The 24,174-nt window shown below is 27.4% G+C and overlaps 1 protein-coding gene across 1 annotated transcript in view; it reads right to left on the reverse strand.

Moving 5' to 3' along the window:
- LOC109608434 (Ig-like and fibronectin type-III domain-containing protein 2) overlaps positions 1–24,174 on the reverse strand; it is a 154,271-nt gene that overhangs the window by 57,065 nt on the left and 73,032 nt on the right. Inside the window, exon 4 of the mRNA XM_049961238.1 lies at positions 2,006–2,033. Within this exon, the coding sequence (XP_049817195.1) occupies positions 2,006–2,008 (3 nt within the window). The 5' untranslated portion in view covers positions 2,009–2,033. The remainder of the gene's footprint in view (positions 1–2,005; positions 2,034–24,174) is intronic.

Raw genomic sequence — 24,174 nt, forward strand, 5'->3', positions numbered from 1 at the left:
ATTATTAATTAGTTATTAAAATGAGTTTACATTTAATTAAAATATTTTAATATGCGTCCAATATTCAAATATTTGAATGTTCGAATTAATTGAATTAAATTTAGAGACCTAGGCAAGTATACATTGTGTCACAAACTGGTAGAAATAAACTATTCCGAATATTTTCAGATCAAATGGAGAAAAACTAACTTAATCAGAGATCAATTTGTACAGGGCCATTTTACTTAAGATATATTACTGGAAACCAAAACTGAATTTGCCTTTAAAATATCGGAAAATATTAAGTTAATTTTAAATATCTTCATTATTTTTGTAAATATCAAGATATTTAATATTACAGATCATGGAACATAGGGAAAATAATATTTAGTTTGTTAACGTATCTTAATCATCAATAATTTGTTTGAAACTTAGTAATTATCACAATTTTTCCATAGTTTGTGTGAATATAAAATTTGTTTTTCAAAAACATAATAAGTATTTCTAAATTTATCAGAAATATCTTAGCCAAAGATAATTTAAGGGCACAAAATATATATTTTTGTAAAACATTTATTCCATTTGTTATAAAAAGTTGTACATATTGTCTCAAAATTTTTAAGATATACATTTTATGAAACATAAATAGAAAAACTTTTACTTACTACTTTTACGAAATAATTCAGGAGTCAGTTTTTGGGATTATTTTAAAAAATATTCGCAATATGAAACTCGGATTTGCGGTTATCAACGTTTTAAATAAATTGGGCAAATAAGTAAATTTTTCCCTTTCTGGTCTAGAGATACTTAAATTTGTGATTAAATACGTATGCTTATGTATGAAGATTGTAACAATTATTACACGTAATAAATTACAATAAAAATACTGTCAAGGGTAAGGCGATTTGTGGAATAAGGTGGCGGCATAAAATAATAAATCTCACGGACACTTTGGTCCTTGGCCGTCAAAAATTAATTTTCATGAAACTCATCAGAGAATAGTGTGGAAAGGGCAATAAAAGAAGACAATAAAACATCTAAGACAAGGGCCATGTTTTGCCGTCGGTTAGCTGAAAGTTTCATTTTGAAGTAATATTGTGCATGTTGTTGCAGACTGACCGAAATATTATTAGTAATTATCAAAGCTTACTTAAACTACAAACTTAACAATTTAAAACAATCCGTCAATGAACACTGTGATGAATAACAAACTAAACGAACCACAATTTATTTCAAGAGTTGAGGTACTTGAAATCCACAGTCAGATTACCATTATTCTTTTGTGTTGCAATATTTAAAGTGTAAGAAGGAAAACGAATAAAACAAAAACCCAACGTGCCGTGTATGCAATTCACCCTTGGCCCAAAGCTAAACTTCGGTTCTGTTCAGCTCTTGCAATTCTATCTCACAATCTCCATGTTCCTTTGTTTATACATTCAACTGAGCACGGAAATAAGTCTCCTAAATTTCTTTTCCGAATGCACTTCGAAATTGTTTAATACAGCATTTTAAAATAACTTGTGACTGTAACACGTAATAAATTTCCTTTTTGCTTATGAACAAATTAGATTGAATGTTTGTTTTTGCTTTTGAAGTTATTATAACATAGAATAAATGTGGTAAGTAAATATATACAAAAGTACTTATTAAAGTAACAACAGCTAAAAAGAAAGATAAGAATTTTATTAAATTTGTTGTGATAACACAAAATTATGAAAAGCTAGTATCTAATAAAAACTTTTACTATTAAAAAGTTAAATTTAATTTAATGTAGTTGCTTCTTAGATAGTTCGGAGATTTATCTTAGACATTATTACTTTGTTTTTATCCTTATCCGAAAACGATGTTCGAAATTGAATTGTTCTCTATCTAGTTCTACCATTCTAATTGGTATCATTTGTCTTAACGAACTACTGCATCGATAAATTTATTTAATTTGATATATCATTACTTATGTTCAGTAGGATCTCACACAATTTTTGGGATTCTTTATTGTAACTTAATTATTTAATTTTATTGTACTTACCATCAAACAAAGTTTTTGATCATATGATCTGGAAACAGAAAGAAAATAAATTAGTGCATGGAAATTGCAAAATTAAAATAAAATACCAATGGAACGACTGAGCGATAAAATTTCATCCACGTATTGCTTTCGCCAAGAAACCAATATAAATGTATAAGATAATTTCCTTAATAAGAAACCCGTTTTAATATTCCTTTCGAGGATTTATTATAGGAATTCACAAAGGATATGTCTTGGAAATGAAGGCATCTTATGCCATTGTCATGACTCCCCGAGAACAGTCATCGATAATTTAGAAGTTGTTTGACAATGGTTATTCAAATCAGCGGGAGGGATTTCCCTTATTAGATGCATTATTTAAAAGATAGTCCTTTTTGCCAGGGCGAACTTAACCGATTTTAATATTGCATGGAAAGAGGGAGATGTACAAATTTATATTATAATTTATGTAACTGGATACATTTCAATAGCCATTCTGAAATGATACAACCGTAAAATAAATTGAGATGGCCTAATAAAATTTTGCGATAATATTATTCGTATATAAATCTATTGTGAAGCACTAACGCGTACCAAGTACCAAATTTTCGTAAAAAATTTAAAGTACACATTTAAGACATAAAGACCTGATTTTACGCACACTTAATCTTATTTGCTTCTATGTTGTTCTTAAACGGAGAATAATTAATGGCTTGAACGTCAAACTTAAAACTCAAGTATGAATTAATAATTCCGTTTAAAAGCTATTTTCTGATGAAATCGGGAAAATGCTGATTTCCTCTTCATTTTTATTCATATCCAATTTAAATTTTTGAATAATCTAATACTCCGACGTTACCTTCTTATGCCGCGTGTTTACGTGCAAGGGTGTTTCGCAAATACTCGTTATGTTTATGCCCAGGAGATGTCTAGTGTTGAAATACACGGTAGCGGACCTCCATCCGGCTTTACGGGTCGTCACCTTAGACACAAAGCGCCTTGCACATGAAAAATGAATGCGCACATGCAAAATGGGTCTGTCTACTGCTGTGTCAACATTTTAAAAAATTGTTTCTTCTGCCCTAAGCCACTCTAATTGATATATTTTGGTTGCGGTCGGCGGTATGCACAAACACAAAAACAAATCCCCCGGTTATGATTTTATGAATTTAGGTATTATTAATTGTGGGTCTTTCTAAATAATTTAATACTATTATTATTTGACGGTGAACTAATTTAAAATAATGTATATTAAACTAAAAAGTTTATTCATATGAGAAAAATACTGAATTGAAAAAGATATAAAAAAATACAATAAATCTAAAGTTTAAAATTAGTCCAAAATATTTAAATGCATGCTCCTGATGATGAAATATTTTATACTGTTACAATTAAAATATATTTTTATATGCTACTTTTATTTTTTACAAAATTGAAAATTAAATATTTATTTTTATTACTAAAAGTTTATTTTGTTTACTATTTTATCCACATTTTTTTATACAAAATATAAATATTATTTATAATATAAAATATGTCAATTATTATATTTTTATGTTTTGTATATTGTTCACATTGAAATAAAAAATGACATGAATTAAAAGTGTAACTCAATATTATTCAATCACTTCAATTCAATGGTTTTCTATTTTCTGTTTATATAACTCAGTACAACTATTACAGGCACCGGAAAAAGGTTGTTTAAAAAAATGTTTTTTATAAAATTTAAATAATTATCACAGTTTTGTATAAAAATACATATTATTTTTGAAAACACTTTATAATTCTATGTAATGATATATATGGTGTATTCCAGTTCTGCAATTCGAATTTGGAACGTGGTTGAAGATGTTGTAAGTGAAATGATGTCGCACGATTTTGGTTTCGTCGGTTAAAAGGTGGCAATGAATGCATTGAAGATGAACGACGTCAAGGTCGTCCTCAAACCTGTACCATCGAAGAAATTAAGCAATATGTTGTGCAAAATCCTCGTGCAACATGTTTGGAAATAGGCTAGTCAATAAATTGCGCTGAAATGGTTAATTCACAGACAAAGAAGTTGAACAAATTGATTCCACATAAATTAAGTGAAGACAACCAAATTAAGAGTTTGATAATTGCCAATTGTCTCATGGCACGCAACTCAAATGAGTCTTTCATTAATCGTATTGTTATATGCAATGAGAAATGGGTTGATTGCGACAGTTTTGGTCAATGGGTTGAATCTGGTAAACTTGGTGGAACTGTATAAAAAATCTTAAACCAAGATCCTGGTGGTAGACTGCGCGTGGAATTGGAATAACAACCAAATTGATCAAATTCATGAATAACCTACTCAAAGATTTTTTTTAATCAATAGAAAAGGCGTCCTGCGTTTTCATGATAATGCAAGACTACATATCTTTTTAGAGACTCAAAATGATAAGTGGGAATTTATGGTAACACCTCATCTACCACATTGACTAGATATTTTTTCGTTGTACTTTTATTTATTTTTGTTTTTATCCATCATTACGTAAAGGTTTAATTTTAAAGAAGAGGTGACAACTGATCTTTAAAATTGGTTCTAAGAATCCATATTTTTTTTCTAGTGTTATGAATTTGCTTTCAAAACGTCGATAAAAATTGTTGATTATTTTGTGAAAAGCTACTTTTTCTGGCACCTAATATCGCACACCTTCTACATCCCTGCTTCTTGCAAATGTTTTAATCACTGTAAGTATGTCTGCCACCAAAAGAATATTGCATGGAACTAGCCTTAGGGTTCGAAACCGTTTCCAATACTCTCTATTAAATAGAGAGCATCGGGTTGCTCGCAGAGTATTGGTCAATGATCATCGCTTATGGAATGCAACCGAATAGCGTAATTGATTGCTCATAGACGTCTAAGTACACATTATATCACAGGGAGAGCCGCATTTGGACATGGCGTGAACTTCGTAGAGATATCACGACTTCAACTGTCGCTTTTGGAAGTGGTGCTATAACAATGTGAGGTGGAACACGTTCATATTAAACCGAGAAACTATGAATTCTCGACGATATCATAACCAAATATTATTTCCTTTGCTCAAGAATTAGGTCCTGATTTCATTTTTGTAGAGGATTATGACAGACATCACCATGTGAGAATTTAAATTTGTCATTGCAACACCATCATATTACTCGGATACAGTGGAGCCCGCATTCACCAAACTGCAATCTACAATAATTGAACACGCATGGGAGCATCTTCAAAGACAAATTTGCACTCAAAACCACCAGTCACAAAATTTGAGGAAGCTTTCTAATGCTCTTAGGAAATAATGCCGAGGTATAGATCAAGAATTTATTCGCTCACTAATTTTGACTATGCCAAGAAGGATGCTGTTTGTAAATCAAGGGGTACCGATCAAGTACAAAAATGTGGCGGTTAATATTTCGTTTTTTTTTAATTTTAATTAATTTTCTTTTATTAATTTCGAGGATATCAGTGATTTAATGCTGATTTAAAAGTTCAGTTATTTCCTTGAATATCAAAAATTTACATTATTAGCACAAATACTGTTAGATTTATATTGGAAAATGAAAAAACGAAGTTTATGCGATTATATCCTAACATTTTCGCATTGACAAGCCTGTATTGATACAAACTTAAAAATATGCAAATGTGACCATTATTCGCAGGGCACATAAACATCATTCCAAGGAAAAATAAATTCTTTCATGCAAATTTTATTGGGATTTATAAAAGTCCAATGCTCCCCGTTACGATTCCGAACTCAAGCTGTGGAAACGACAGATCCTGACTGTTTTCTACAATTTTCTGTACGTCTGCACTGCACCACGAACGCAAACAGGAATGGCTCTTTACTCAGGATGAGAAAATGCATATGCACTGTATATTATGCAGTCAGCATAGGTGTTATATTAAAGGAAAAACCGTAGTTGTGATGTAAAATTTGTGATATATTAGGACAATTGCAACTCAAACATTTGGCGCTCATATTTAAAGTATCTAAAATTTAATTTAAAATTACCAGTTTCGTAAAAAGCATCTAAATGTATCTCACTGTGAATGTGTTTGTTGAAAATAAAAGACAATATAGAGAGACATTCCAGAACACATATGTCTTGCAAACAGTGAGAGGACAAAGGTAGCAGATGAAAGAATAAATATATTTACGGACGATAACACACTGATATCAGACAATTTCCAAGGCTTGAGAAGCTTTAATATCAACAAAATAAATCAAGAAGGAAAAATAATGGTTATTGCTGTAAACAGTATACTGCACTTTATGTAATATGAGAATTTTATTGTGGTACTTTTATTTCCGCAAAATAGTATTCTCTTCGCAAATGCATCGAATATGTGGGTATCTCCACTTCTTTTTTTGCCAAATTGTTGAGTTTGTATTCTACTATTTGTTTATTTATAAGCCTAATGATATGCCAGTAAACTGAAAATACAAATTACAACATATTTTGAGAATTAACTAAACATTATTATATTTTAATAACACATTATTACAATTAAAATTAACAAAATATTAACGAATCTATAATTTAATTAAAATATCAGAGTAAATGAGTAATAATTAATTATTTAATAGTGGAAATAATTAAACATAATAACTTTATACTCTTGATTCTATAATTTCATCTACACATATTATTTGGAAATTATTCTGAAATTTAAATATTTTAAAAACATCATTTCCCTGAATTATTGAATTTCATCCATAAATTATATTAATAAATTTTCATTGGCTTTTTGTAAAATGCATTTATGATCACTCTGTTAGTGCAAACGTCAGTGTTAGTCGAAAATTGTTATTTAATAATAAATAAAAAAACAGTGCAATTAATATTCTCAAAAAGCATGTTTTTTTTTTAATAAAATTTTTCTCCTTATACTATATAATTTGAAAAAGATTAAATAACAAATAGCTAATATGTTATTTAATTTCACCCATAAAATTCATTGAAAAAATTTTATTGTATTTCTTATAAAATGTGTAGAGTGGATCTTTCTATTAATGGATGTGTCAACAATTTGTCCAAAATTGTTTCTTATTGCTACATAAAAACACAATTAAAATTCTCAAGCTTTATATAAAAACGTTGCTCTTTATTAGGTCTTAGCTTAGATCTTTTGAATAAGAAATAATGTGACTAAATATCAAACAGCCAAAATATTTTTCAGGTTAAGATTCTGAATAATAATTGATTTTCGTCTATATTTTTTTTTGGCTTTTTGTAAACTGTGCACGGTAGATCGCTCTGTTAATGCCAGTGTCACCAATGAGTTGAAAACTGTTATTTACAAATAAATAAAAATTCTTTGAAATTAAAATTTTCAAAATTATAATTCTTTGAATAATAATAATAATAAATAAATATTAATTTTTATCCATAAATTTCACTGAAACATTTTGATTAACTTTTTGTAAAATGGCCAGAATGGATAACTCTGTTTATGCAACAATGGATTGAAAAGTGTTATTTAGAAATAAATAAAAATACTCTAAAATTAAAATTGCATGATTTTTTTGAATAAAAATGTTTCTTCGTATAATAAAATGATTTGAATACGAAGGACAAATAGCCAAAATATTTTGTGAATTATTATTCTTTGAAGGACAATAATAAACAAACAATTATTGATTTTCGCCTAACAAATTCATACATAAATTTTCATAGACTTTTTGTAAAATATTTGTAATCAAAACCCTCAATTTGAATTATTTTTTTAAAATAAAAATGTTTATTCTTATATGAGATAATTTGAATAAAAATTCAAAATGTATGATTTTTTTAAATAAAAATGTTCCTCCTTATATGAGATAATTTGAATAACAATATGACTAAATGACAAATAGCCAAAATATTTTCCGAGTTATGAATCATGGAAGAATAATAATAAAATGATAAATAAAAATTTTATTGATAAAGTTTTATTGTCTACTTGTAAAATGTATAGAATGAATCACTAAATGACAAACAGTCAGTCAATGTATTTTTCGAGTTTAGATTTTTTAAAGTTTAATAATAAAAAGTGTACTTGATTTCACCTATAAATTTCATTGACTTGACTGTTAATGAAAAAGCCAAAATTTGGAAACAATATTTCGAGATTCCAAAAATTAACAAAAAATATTAATAACTGAAAAACTGTGTATAAGTTAATTAAAAATTAAAATTAAATTTATTAAAAAATATTTAAAGTTGTGAAATTTAATTATTTTTTATTTATAGGTAATAAGTCTTTCGACAAATTTTTGAAAGTTTGTAGTCAAATAATGAGTTACTTTAGAGATTTTGTTAAATATACGATTCGTTAGTTTTTAATGAAATTATGTGCGTCTGAAAAAATCAATGAAAAAAAAAATCAATTTATGCTGCGTCTAATGAAAATCCTCATGGAGCAACGTATTTCAATTCCATCAAAATATAAAATAATGAACGGAATCCACCGGTTCGACTTAAAACGGACTAGACCAGCTGTATTAATATAGAAAAATCTAATTAAATTTAAATTAAGTTAATACGATTAATACTGAAAGATTTTCCATTTTTTTTTAAATTTAAACTTTTGTAATACGTTTATAAAAAAAGTAACACAAAATTCGTAAATAAATATTTTATTTTTCATTTACACAATAATACAGTTAAACGGATCTAAATAAATACAGCGCACCTACAAAATCAAATGCACACATAAAGTCTCGTTATTGAATTGTGAATAAAACTAAATAAACCCATTTCTCGCATTCTGCAAATCTTATAAATAAACAATGTAATGCATTGTGTATGTGGAATTTAATCATTTAAGTGTGAAGAGAAACAAAATTACGACGATACGACGGTTCGCATTATTGTATTTAAGATCCGCGATTTCCTTGTAAGTAAAGGAAAATTTATAGTTGTGCCGCAATTTAATGCTCCGCAGTCCAAGCGAACGTTGCATCTTTATTTTCTAAAGTGGGTGTATCTGAATATATTAAAGAAGTAAATGTTTATTTTGTGGGAAATTTAAAGAGTCGGTTTTGTTTCAAAATGATTTATTATTTCAAATTAAATGACATACGAAAACTGGATGCAATTATAATTCAAACATTTAATTATCATCTTATCAAAATATAATTAGGTCGAAATTGAATTTATGTAGCGAGCATTTCTAAATTCTTGTGCTAGGTATGTATGCACATAACAGTTAGCAAGCTCACAAGAATGTAATGCTCTAAACTGTCTGACAAATGTTTAGTTGAGCCCCTCAAGACACGGGTTAAAATGGTCCTAAGGGGTGAAAATAAATGCCAGTCGTCACGTTGCGGCCTCCAACAACCAAGATAATTAAGTCGCATTCTGTACTTACGACAGTGACGTCAAGTGACTCAGCTGGAAACTGTATTCATTAGTTTTGTCACAATATTGCATTTCAATTTAATACAAACTTTTATTTCAATTTGTAACTCTTATAGTTAACTGGTATATACAGAAATGGGGTTCAGTGTAATTAAATCCATCGTAATTTAAGTTACTACTGATTTTAATTTTTATATTTAATCCCTTAATTTATTTATCATTAAGGATACGTTTTGTAAAGTGGTATTTTTTATGAGAATTTGCTCTACTTTCTATTGAATTACAACATGAAACATATATAAATGAATATTTTAAAATATTGAAATGATAAGTATAATTAAATTAAAATTATTTTAATGAACATCTTTCACAAATTCATTATACAAAAGGCTCTTTTATGGATATTTACCCAAAAAATTGTATTATACTATATTCACTATTATGTACTGAAAAAAGTGTGTGCTGAATTTTATTTTTGTACTGTTTATAATGATTTTCTCGTATAACGCCAATAATCATCTAGCGTGCACTCTATCCAATAATCCTGATACCTTATTTCCATAGTAATTAAATTTTGGTGAAAATGATCACCTTGATCATCATTTTCAGTTCCTAAATTAAGAGCAAACTAATCTACATAGGAGTGCAGGAAATGTATTTATTATGTATTATTTAAAGATATTTTGACATGTATAGCATAATAGTTTTAATAATAACTAATAACCTAACACTAAATGACAACTAAGGTCGAGAGTCAGTTTCATTTAATTTGTGCACAAATTCATTTACCTGTATGAGCTGAGCGATTTGAGAGTTTTTGAAGAAACATTTCTTAATGTTTTAGGAAGGCAGTTTCGGCAAGACAATGCTAAAATACTGAAATGCAGGGTTACTAACATTTAAAGACTTTTGTTTCTTTATTAGGTCGAAATTTATTTGGAGAATATGGATATAACTCTAGTGGCTTCGATAAGAACTAAGTTAATAACTTTCATGAACTTATTTCGAACTCGACAAATTAAACGTATATAATAATACTCTGATCTCTCATTAAGATTTTCCAGTCAGAGGTAAAAGAATTTAGTAAACCTTGAAACCAAATAATTGCATGAACACCAGGAGAAATTGACATATATAAAAAATAAAATTAGTTTCTGTTACAGCACAAAATAAGAAAAATGTACGAAAGGCAGTATAAAATACTGTTTCAGAAAAATTTAATTATCCTACCTGAGATACTATGTGCATATTTATGGACTCAAAATGTAAAAGAACTCTCTATATAATCAAGTAAAGAAAGCATTGGCTTTTATCTGCTTTGTGTGATTGTTAAAGCCAGAAAGTGAAAGAAAATATGTAAAAGAAGATAAAAATTACATTTTTTAATTCGATTATTTATAATTATTGAATTCCCATAGTTATGGAATCATATAATGGGTAAAAAAGTTCATCCGTTTTTTGTTTACAATTAAAAAATTAATCAAAGTAAAATGCTATAAAAATTACCGTTTTACGGCATCACAAAAATGGGTATTAACTATGCTAACTAGTTTGCAATGATACCTTATAATGGTACAAATTTTCAGCAAATCTACATTCATTATTTAAGAAGTATCTCCTTTTTAAAAAGATTATGTTATTGATAAAATTGAATACACCAGTTAATTTCAAACATTTCGATAGTTACTCTTATAAAACCAAATTAATTCTTTGGTTTTACACGAGCAGATAATTTTATGACTTCATGCCGTACAGACATAGAAAGTATGGTTCCAAAAAGAAAACGGTCTTCGTGGTTTCAAGTCTTTGTGCCTTTGTAATAGGTTACTTTTGTTAAGTTTCAGACTAAATTTAAACAAGTGGAATATGTTAATATTTCAATTTAAATAAAACAGCAGTAAAAAGTGTAATAATACAACGCCAAATGGTTAAAAGCAATGAATGCAGATTTTTACTGGCTAATTCCCAACAAAACTTCTATGGAAAATATGAAATGAAAAACAGAACAGTGAAGCACTTTAAATAACGTGATTTGATTCTATTTGAATAATTTTAATGTTTTTATGTATGTACATTAGACACAATATGTTACAAATTTTTTATAGTCAGAATTAAATTCAGCATCAGTACGTACGAAAAACTGTGTAAATGTACAAAGAGAATGCCAGTGTATTTTAGTGTGGCAAAAAACAGCAATATGATAATTAAAATTATTTGGTTTGGGCCGTAAAAGGAGGCGCGGGACTACTGTTAATTTATAAAACTGAAAGAGGAGCACATTCTAGTTATTCGAAATACTTTACAAAGTTAAATAAATACACACAGGAGGAGACGACTTCTAGCTCGTTCATATTAATTATTTGCAATAATATGGAGCGTTATAACAGATAAATGAAATTTTGTGTAATTGGCAATTAACCAGGACTTTTAAAGCCCCATTTTACTGCCTGTGATTTCATTGCACTAATTAAGGCATAATAAAAATTCACGACGACTCTTAATTTTTAATGACTTTCTGAAAGTATAAATCTTTGTCGCAAAATAACCAAAAGGAAAGGTGGAGGATTTAATTTCTTTAAAAATTCTAAGGTTTCTAAGTCTTATAATTGCTCTGGTTAACTGGCTTTTGTGCCCTTTTGCATATTTCTTTCTACCTTTTGGCAATTAGGGTTAAGTTAAAAGTTATTACGCTCGAATTATTGCCAAATGTGCAATTTTTCAAAAAAATAAATTAAATAAATTTATTTTTTTCAATTATTGTGTCCATGGTAATGGTTTTCGTCAATTAAAAAAAATCCTTGTGAAAAAATTGATCTCAACCATTTAATTAAACAAAAAATGTTTCTAATGTCGTCAAAGCTGCGGGTAATATGATGACTGGAATTCTCTCTTAGCGAACATTTTAAATATCGCAACGAATTGCAGAAATTTACGTTTCAAGAATCACTCCAGCAATCTGTTGAATCTCGCGGCGGCAATATGGATGATTTATTTGGATTATTGCCTTACAGAGCACGATTCATTTGCATAATCCTACAGGCAAACATAATTTTGTGAATAATTTGTGTAATAAGGCATGCATTTTTCATTAATGTCTGTGTTTACTACTTTATTATTACGGAATGTCCTAAAACGTCTCATCAGTTTGTTTATTTTTCAAAAATTGTTCACATCGGGACTTATTTAATATGTATGAATGGATCAATGAAAAACTAGGAAACAATAAATCTAATATTTAAATAAAATTAGCCTTTTCTGCTGTTAACTAGGTAGGTGTGAATCTCATTTTAGGTTTATTAAGTTGTGTTCCTTGAATATAAATTTTAACAATGACGGGAAATTTTACAACTGACATTTATATCAAACTTACATAAAATACAGCTCCCTTCGAACTCTAAATTTAGATACCAATTTACGCCAAACTAATTAAAAACTTCTTTAGCACTTAGGAATATGAATAAAGAAATAAGATAATAATATTAAAAAATAGAACTTAACTGGATATTAAAGAGAGTAAACAAATAATTTTAAAAGTGAGAAAACTTAATTTACATTTTAAATGGAAATTGGTTTCTTATTAAATATTTATTTAGCACTTTTAACTTAATATTAGATAAGTTTTTATTAGAAACTTAATTAAAAAAAAATATTAATATTACATATTACGAAATTTAAATATATATTTACGAAAAATTTATTTAGTAGAATATATAGGATTTATTTAATTAATTACCTATTAACTGTTTAATAATAAAACCAAACTGGAAGTTTACAAGTTTCAAACAATTTTTGAAGCCTTGATATTTGATTGTCAGCTAAAATTACACGTTCAATTAAAGTTGAAAGTTATGAAATGAAGTTAGTCTTTCATCCTCTTAATTTTTACAGATTTCTTTAATGAATTTTAAAACATAATAATCTATTAGAAAGAAAATAAAGAGATTTTAATTAATTTAATATTATCGTAAATAAATAATATAATATTAAATTAAATATTTACAATATTTTTCCCAAACATAAAAATATTGGGATCATCCTTTAAAGCTTTCATAAAAACTTTAACAAAGTTTTAAAAAAAGATGGCGATTCATTTTGTGATTTAGAAACTGTATTTCTAGTTATCTATAATCATGAAGGTATGTGGGTCTGCAAATAAAAATTACTTGAGGTCTTTAAATTCAGTTAAACTTTTTCAGTGAATGAGGTGGAAGCAGCGAATAAGTTTGTCGTGTTGTTGATAACTGTTTGAGAAACTTGAAAAGTTCAAATTACAAACACATCATCGGAATTTCGCTTACCAAATGCTTTCAATCTCCTATTTGTTCATATTTTTTATAATTAAAGGAGTGCATTATTTTTTAAATATCTAGAGTGTCTGTCACTTTAATATATCTTTGTTCTGAACTGTTTAGAACGAAATTTCCAGAAAACCTGTTATAACAGATTTCAAATAAATAATCAGTTATGTCCGTTATAATGGAGAAATTGAAAAAATCTCAAATTTATCGTAACTGCCATATAGTTTATAATAAAAGTTGTACAGCTTTTTAAAATTGGCTCTTTTTCTTTGTTTTATTTATTTATTTTATTATTAAATTTAAAAATAACATTAATTAAATTAACTAAAATATAGAAAGTTAACAAAGTAAGAGTTAATACCATAATTCTAACAAATTTAAAATTGTATAGTTGTCATAAAAGTATTTTTAAAATGTAAGTAATATCAGCAGTACCAAAAACCTTATGAGGAAACTAATCAAAAACTTTTTAAATTTAAGCTTTTGACGCTATTATAAATTTTATTGATGTGTAGGTATGAATAAAAATAATTTTTGTCAACTTATATAAAGATATGCACATGAAATATTTAAAATCTGTTTTTCATGTGACAACAGATCTTAGTTTCGCCATTAAATTTAATGTACAAACTTTTTACGTGGCTTTTAAAGTAAACCAGATACAAGTTATGAAAAATTTGAAACATTTTCAGTTTTTCCATTATAACGAACAAAGTTTATTATCTACCTGAATTTTGATTTAATACGTATATAACCCATCAAAAACACAACAAATCACTTTTGGGATGTTTTGTTCTCAACTGTTCAATAACAAAGATACATTGCAGTGGTTTCCTTATAGCAAACATACATATACAAGGTGTCACACAATACGTGGACAACCTCCCGGATTCATGTAGAACACAACCCTCTCTAAGACGACATCGGAATTTATAAGATAATTATTTAAATGTTTGTTATAATGTAGTATAAAATGTTGATATTACATTATATTATTATACATTACATTATTTATATTTACTTTCTAAAATGTTAGTTAGAACTGTATGGTATCCTTTAGAAACATATCTCAAGTTATCAACAGTCAACACGGGAGTTTGGACTGTTATTTACTGCATATATAAAATAAATTAAACTTTTTATTACCGAACTAATAAGCTTTAAAATTTCTTACTTAAAAACATTAAACTGAAAATATGTAGTATACGTTCAAGTATAAGTAAGAACTAAATCTAAATTGCATAAAGAAACGGGTTATGACAATATACGACTTGACGCCATCGTTACTCCAGACGATAAAGGTCTGTCTTATTCACACTTCCATCATTTTCCACGTCGGGATCGTCTCTACGAGCTACAAACGTTAAACCGGCTAAAACTCTCCGGGTGTGTTTCAGTCTGCGGACCACCATCTGAAAGACCTCAGCAAAGTCGGAAAGTGTGCTTAACATTACGACCAGGGAAATTTGCATTCATCTCGCAAAAACTCATTATACAAATGGTGAACATTTTGTGTTTTTACTTAACGCAAACTTGGCTTTGTCTTGAGAGGGTAAATGCTTCGCACATTTCGCGAACAATGTAGACGAGACAATGTAAAGAAATAAATTCTTCAAAATTAAGGTAAAGTCATTCATATATTTATTTAACGAAAAAATTCCAATCAATATCATTTATTTACATATAAAAAACAAATCAATTAACTGCGACCTCAAATAATGAACAGTAAAATACAATAATTTAAGGAATTGATTGGTATTGGAATATACTTAAAAGAATTAATTTATTTGTATATATGATGCAACACATCTTATGTAACAGTAACGACCGTTTGGATCGATCGACTTAAAGAGTATCGTTAAGTGATAAATTAAGATACTAAAAATATGCCATATTTAAGACACCTATAACATAAATGTAAGCGTAATTTAGACTGTTATGGCTATAACTTATTCTTTTAGTTAGATACGAGTCTTAATATTTTTTTGTATTATTTTATTACAATGGTAATCTTGTCATACTGTTTTTGGGAATTTGTCAGATACTTTAATTATCTCTGAGATATAACTTATTTGTTTACTTAGATAAAGTCTTAATATCTTTTTGTATTATTTTATTACAATAGTAATCTTGTCATATTATTTTTGGGAATTTGACAGGTACTTCATTGTCTGTGAGCTGATCAATTTAATTTGCATAATTTTTCTACTCTCATTTTTCTTTACTGTCAAAAATCTTTACTGAAGAGATTAGTAAATATTTGTTTTATTTTTCATTTTTTTTTCCTTTAACATAAATCAGTGAAATTTCCGCTGGTAATCAGAAGATTTTGACTTGATGACGTTTCTTTACAAAGTTCTGTAAACAAAAACCATTTTATACCAATAGTTATATTATGAGCCAATTATTTATTCTCTAAGGTGTTTGTTAGAAAACAATTACTGCAGTTAAATGTGGTGTCTTTACATTCTTTTTTATGCTTCACAATTGTCACATTTTTAAAATACGAGAAGAAGTCTAAAACACACTTTAATGAGTTATGTAAATTTTGGATAATATTTAAACCATTAGGCAAAAATATTCGAGTTTCATGAAAAATGTTATTTTTAAACTTTGTGTTCATAAACGACATTTTAATGGTCTTTTTACGTTTGGCTTCGTCATTAAAAAATAAGAAATGCTAACTACTCTATTCGACTAAATTATGAAAATTGTTATCGAGCTAATGAAATTCTTTAATGACTATGCGGGAATGTTGTTCAAAAATACACTTTTGAAAAGTTTCATAGCAATAAAAATTGTTTATTATCTAAACAATTGTTACCGTGTTTAAGGACAAAAAGTAATTGAATTCGTGACAAGGGATTATCTGAGTAGGAAAACAGATATTGTATGCAAAATTAATTAATAAAAGTTAGAGGTCTAATTGAATTATTAATGGGTCCCCAGACACTGAAGCTCTGTCGGTTCAAATAAACATTGAATGGAGGGCTTCCAAGACGGTGGATTCGAAAAATTAAAATTTTAATTTATATTTTATTACAGCTGCCATATATGTGTCATAGCTTATCTTTAATGTTAATTTTAAATTAAGAATGTTTGTATATTAAAAGTTAACGTAAACCACTAGTTTAATTCTGACTGGAGTGTCAGTTAAAATTAATTCCAATCAGTCTTAACTCTAAATACTGAATTGTAACTTAATACAGGAAGATCGGCAAGTTTAACTCAAATTTTTAACCACCTATGTATTTCATTAATTAATTAAAATTGCTTGTTTTAAAATTAACCCGAAATTATAAATAATAGCAATTTTAATAAATTTATTAACCAGTATATTTATGTATTTCACATCCAATATTTGTAAATATAAATTAAATTTAAAATTTAGATCAACTTTTAGTATATAAGGTAATAAAATTTTTCTGTTCTCTCTAAAAATTACATTTTCATATAAGTTTATAGTTTATTTCATGCACGTGAAAATATAACGGGCATAAAAATAAAAACAAATTACAATAAAATTGGAAATCAAACTTCTGGATTTTTCTCCCATAAAATAAAGTTTAAATTATATCTCACTCGAAAATATGTTGGGTGAATGAATTTTGCCAGCGACATTATAAACGTATTAAAAAAAAACTATTTTTATTAGAAACAGAAATATGAATCCTATTTAACTTTTCTTCATTTCTTAACATTTTATATTTTACGATAGTTTTCTCGTTTTTTTAATTATTACACCGTGTTTTATATATTATTGACGTTTATATAATGTAAAATAATAAAATTTATCCATGTCATAATTGTAATAGATGCGTCATATAAATCTTCTCCAAATAACCCATTGTTTATTCATTATAGTAAAATTTGCAAAATTTTACAATTATTTAAAAATAATGTTTTAAAATTGCTCTATTTCGACTATTTTTATTATATTGTTGGATATTTTGCCACCAATTTATTTAAATTTACAGATTTTTATTTAACCGATAAAAATCTCTATAACTATTTATTTAAGCGAGGATTTTGTGACAGAATAATTTTATTTATCTGAATAAATAATGTAATTGTATTTGTGTCAAATGTAACTTAAAATCATAATGAGCTTTAAAATAAATAAATCTGCATGAAAATTTGTATGTTTTTTTGAGGAATACATTTAATTCAACAATAAATAATTTAAATATTCAAATACCATTTGCACATTAAACTATTCAAATATTATCAATCCGTAGGTTATATGTTTAATTAGTTACATGATTTTATTAAACATTTTCAAAATTGAAAATGAATGTAATTTTAGAGTCAGAAAATGTTGAAGGTTCCGACAAGGTGGTTTTTTCAAGGGCTTTTGGTCTGCGCATTTGGTGATTCCAGTGACCCGAAGACTCTAGAAGCATTGGGACATGAATTTCGAGTAATATGAGACAGTTTATTTGAGTAACAAATTACCAACCTGATCTAGTTTCTAGACGAGTAACTGAGTGTATAAATTTGTTTGATCGAATTGACTATTACGTAATACCTATAAATCTCAATTTTTAATAAAATATTATTTTGGCCACTATTAACATGTATACTAAGTTTCATTAATAAATATTAATTTTTTTTTTTTGATGTCTGGAATTTATTGGGTATAGTAGTATAATTTTACCACACAGTATTCGGAAATTCGAATATGCAAATTTCCGAATATGTATTTATATATTCGAATTATTCCTTTTTATAGAATTCGAATTCAGCACCAAAAAAAAAAAAACAAGTTCAGAAAACCGATGAAATTAAAAATGAGTAATGTGATTGATATATTCGGGTAATTTATTAGAAATTCCAATAGAGTCCGCATTTAATCCGTCATGGGGGAGATATTAAAGTCAAATATAAATCTGAGCCGCATTACGTCGGCCACGAGCAGCAACCCAGCAACCAGGAACTTGAGCAGACACGTATTCCTTATTCAAATAACTCCATCAGCGTTGCGTGCTGAAATCAAAGCCTATCTTGATTTATGGGACGGATATCGTCTCGCAAAACTACTGCCGGGAGACCGAATTACTTTGAGGATTGGCCAACTGAATGGCTCTTCAGTTAGTCGTGAAATACACCACCCCAGATAACGAACTTATATATAGTTTACGAATTTTATTTAGGCAAGTTTTCCCGCTCGAGATGTTCACATAAACGGATGGATTTTGAGACAATTAATGCAATTGATTCAGTTTCCCATAGGATTCAACCTGCTGACGAAGCTTTTATCTAATCTAATTAAAAACCAGCCATATTTGAATCATAATTTCATTTCCTGTAACTGGACATTACGTTCTCTCTATACTCGATATGCTTTTAATCTACTAGAATATATAGTGCGGGAAAAAACAAATGCTATCGACATACACCGTTATTTAAAATCCTGATAAATTTCTATATAGGGTAATCATTCTATTTTTTCAAGTAAGCTAAAGTAATTTATGATCTAACATTTTGACATTTAAGTTGTTACTGCTGTTTTTATCTTAAAAACAATCTTAACAACACAGTAAATCATTTTTAATCAAACGGTTTATATATAATATAATTAAAAAAGGTTTAAATTTAAGAATTAGAGAAACAAAAAAAACAAAAAAAAAAAAAAAATGTGACAGATTTCATGGTTATATATTTAATTTAGATAAAATATATTTAATATAATTTTCACTTACATTATGTTTAATATTTTATGTTACAATATAACCAAGCTATTGTTTGCAAACTAAATTACCCCATAGAACTTTTGTCGGGATATTTGGAATTTATAGGTTGACGTATTAAACCGCAAATTGTACGTTATTAAAGATTAAATCAATACTTCGACATCGTTAATTTTAAATTGTTAACGTACATGTAAAATTTTACAACCATGACATTATTACTCATTACCAATTCAAAATTGAAACCTATAAAACTTTAATAAACTCTAGGAAATATTTGATTTTTATAATCAAAGTGCAATAATGCATCTAAATATTGCCATATTTTTATATTAAACGAGTAAAAAGAATATAATGATGTAACACTGTTACTTATGTTGTATATTGTATAGTCGGATGTCGTGAAGTGTCAGCGGAAAGAAAATGAAACGAGGCAAGCAGGAAATGTTGGCCAATTATGTGTCTCAACAGCTCAAAACATCCTGCTACGTCGTTGGTCTCATGGAAATGGACCATATTCAAGCCAAATCAACTGAAAAAGGAACGATTTTCCTTTCTCTGTTATACCGAATTCTCAACATCGAATCCTTCAATAATTTGTTACTTTATTCGATTTCTTGACAGGACAAACTAATTTTCTCGTGCAATAATTTAATCCTTATCGTAACACGTGACTTGACAAGAATTATAGTAAGACAAAAACCTTTCTTTTTCTTTAACAAATGAATTTAAAACAAGTTCTAAGGGCTACTCGTGCATTACAAACCTAGTGTAGTGTTAGCATTTCGAACAATCCGAGAAACTTCGTAATTCCTTAATTGCTGCTGGAAAAACAATTGCCTAAATTTAAAACTAATTTAATTAGTTTAAATTAAAGCCAAGTCTGGCGTGTCGTTTCAAAACGATTTTACTTCGTAGGTAATAATTCATTGGTTTCATTTGATTTTAATTAGCTAGTGGATGTCTAGGCAGTTTTCACGAGAGATGAAGGGGTAGACATTTTTACTAATCTTATACTATTCTTTTTGTGAAATATTTTACGAGATCTTTTACGTGACATTTCTTTAAAACTATTTAAAAAGTACAAAGATGAATCTATTACAGTATTTATTTACATAATACTTTCAATAAATTAATGTAATTCATTTAATAAAATAAAAACATAACAAAAGTAATAAAAGTCTAATTGTGTGGAAGAGAAATAGATTATATTAACTTTTATTGTTTTTAGTTTGTATGTATTGTAATAAATTCTAGTGAAAACTATTGGTAATATATGCATAAACCTGTAAAAAATTATGTAATAAAGTATGTTGTTGGAAATGGTGGTTTAGAAACAAAGAAAAATAATAATGAAATTTATAACCATTAAATAATGTATTTATGATAATATTATTCTTTATTATTGTGAAGTACATAAAAGTAAATACTGTTCAATAGAATTATATTTCTTTTATATTGACATTTTATTGTCATATCCGTTTCCAAGCTGCAAGTTGGAGAAGAAAACATTATTATATACTGAAAATTAGTTCTAACATGTATAATATCTGTCCATAAAATAGTAGCAGGAGTTCCATTGAATAATATTACTCCATAGATGTGCCAAACTGATTATACAAATTTCATAGTTTATTGTTTTGTTTTAATTTTTTGTAAATATCATTAATAAAATTAAAAAAAAAATAAGAACATCATTCATCTAGTAGAAATAATTAAAAAACGATTCTCGACCATGTCGTATATTGGTATTACTATATTTCGGCTTACTGTTGTTAATTTAGATTGTCATGCTCCAAAATTGCAATTATAGGTGTTTGGAAAGTTTACTTTGAGGCACATAAATTAAGAATAAGCCGAATAAAATCAAATTCACAAAACGCATTTTTGAAATGGCATGTTTGTTTATTTTTTATGACTATTAAGTATATAAAAAGTAATACAATACATTGACCATATACAACTGCAAATATTCAAATGATATTAGTGATAAAAATAAAATATTTTTACAACTATTTAATCTAGGAAATTCAAATTATCCACCTCAATCCATTGAGGTGGATAATTTGAATTTGGAATACACATCCTCTATTTGATCACTTCTCTTTCGACTTAATGTCGAGGTCACTCATCATCACAAAAAATATTGTAATTCTATAACCATAAACAAAATTTAATTTAATTAAGTGCCTTTTTTGCTACAGGATTAAGCTTTATTGTTGTTTGAATTTAACGCAATTTAAAAACATATAATATAGGTTACATAAGGGAGTTCGATTAATATGTTAAATTGATACAATATCTATTGTTACGGTTATTTAAAGTACAACACCGAGGTATTAAATTTTCACGAACTAATTAACGAAAAGCACACCGTAAACGCTCCCCCTCATACATCGATAAAATAGCTGATACAATGCATTATTATTAATCTGATCCATTTACATACTGTTCTCTTTAATCTGGGAATTATTAGAATAACGCCATAACTCATTACAAAGTTATAATCTTAATGTCTGAATTTTACTTAACATTTTCACCGCGTTTAGGACCTTTAATCAAAGCTTTATAGATAAGAGTCGGTCGCGCAGTTGTGGGGGGTGTTCGAACTAAGATAATGAGAGGGTAGGAGGACCTTTGCTCCGCACTGAATTTACCACGCAAATTTGATGGAGGCACCCCGCTATGCCTTGCGACAAATCGTTTTTATCCGCTCGCCCCTATTTACTTTTGTCGCCGTCTAAGATTTACAGTGTATTAAAATGTATTAAGGGTCTTGAATTAAAGAATTTTTTGGGCGGTTCGGTGAATTTATATGTTTTTAAGTGACAGATACAGTTTAGTTTTAGGTTTTGTATTTCGTGTATACGCTGAATGTATTTATTTATGTGTCTTGTACTAATATCGCTGTTGATTTATTATTTCAGCCACCGCATTACCATAATTTATCGGGTTCGCGTTGCCTATTCTTCATGTGAATATTTTTTTGGCGTTTTGTCTTCACAAATCCTGATACTGATTTATAATGCGATCATGAATGATTGACTGAAAAAGTCTTCTTTTCAACGTAGAGTAAAATAGTGGGAAATTTTTAATATATGCAGCACCCATTTATAATACAACTTCATATATCTGATTGAAATATATTATTTAATCATATTAAGGAAGCCAAAGAGTTATTTACATTTCAATTAAGACAAATGTTATCCGTCTGTTCTTTATTCATATTAATTTAACTGGATCAATTAAATTATCTTTGTACTGATCGAGTTCCTGTATGTATTTGTGTTATAGGGTTCACTATTCATTCGATCGTCGAGTCAGGTGTTAAAATCAATAATAATTTAGAACAATTTTTTTATAGAGAGCGTTAGATTTTGTCGTCTGCGTGCGACGTCGAGGCGCCCTAGTTCAAGGATTATTATACACTAGGATTATTTTCAATAAATATTGTTTTTGTCTTTTGATTTTTGAAAATACTCTTAAATAAAATATTATTAATATAAATTTTAACTTCCACTTTGTTTAATGCGAGACTAAATATTTTCAAAATGATACGACAAGTTATAGAGATTAAGATCAAGAGGTCTTTTTTTAAAAAAAAAAAAAAATATGAGAAATCGACTACTTAAGCAACAGTGATTATTTTTATAATATTTATAATTAAGGAAAGAAAACTAAAAAGGTGTGATTCATTATTTTACCATCCGATTCTAGTATGCCAGGAAATGTTTATACGTTGTTGTTTCTTTGATTTAAATTTAAAGTTGGTACAAAATTACTTAATACAAACCATTTTACACACGTTATCCTTATTGTATATTGAACTACATACATCAAATAGAAATTTACATAATACGTAATAATAACAAATTAATGTAATTTAATTATATATACACGGTCGGCGTCAGATCTGCAGTTACACCTTAAAGGCTATATTCGCTTGCGGCGGGTGTGTGAGATTGGAGGGGATAGTAGTAAAAATTGTGTGAGTGTTCAATTGTGACACAGTAAATAAATGTTTTCAGATGTGTTATTGCGACAGATTCTCATCATTAATTTTTGACAAATTAAGAATATTGCTTATTCACGTTATGTTTTATAGTTACAGTTATTATTGTTTAATTCGTATAATAATTGTTGTCCTAATTCTAATATATTTATTCTAAAATGTATTTTACTCAATTATCATATAATATGTTGGAAATTAAGAATTATACTCTATCATACGAAAGTTTTTACCATATCGTATTCGTATTAAAAGTTAAATGTATAATTAAAGTACACAACTAAATTCAAAAATAAGAATATATTTAATAAAACAAATTATTAGTATTAAATGTCTATTTGAACAAAATATATTGTATAATACTTCTATAAATAACAACTAAAATGAAACATAATATTTAAATACAAAATTATAAAATATAATTGGTATTGTTTAATATTAAAAAGAAATCTTACATTTTAGTGAGGTTGGATGTTGGATATACTAAATAAAATATTCCATTAAGACAAGCTATTTTGAATTAAAAAACTACAGTCTCACAAGTCATAGAAGTATTGAAAATATTTTGAAATAACTAATGTTGGTTTTTTATTATTGGTTTAGTTCTACTTTTTTATTTTTTTTATTTTATATCGTTTATTTTTGTTGATCAAGATACATGAAATATATTGTAAATAAATTAATTTAATAAATAATTCAAATCTACTATTGTTTAAAAGTTTAAATACCACCCAAAAATGCATGTTATAAATATTATGATCCACATTAAAATTATAACTAAAATTGAATTCCATCAAATAATTATGAGCTGTTTCTCATATACAAGATTCTCAAAAAATGAAA

The sequence above is a fragment of the Aethina tumida genome, chromosome 1, assembly GCF_024364675.1.
Source record: "Aethina tumida isolate Nest 87 chromosome 1, icAetTumi1.1, whole genome shotgun sequence".
In the NCBI taxonomy this organism is placed as follows: Eukaryota; Metazoa; Arthropoda; class Insecta; order Coleoptera; family Nitidulidae; genus Aethina; species Aethina tumida.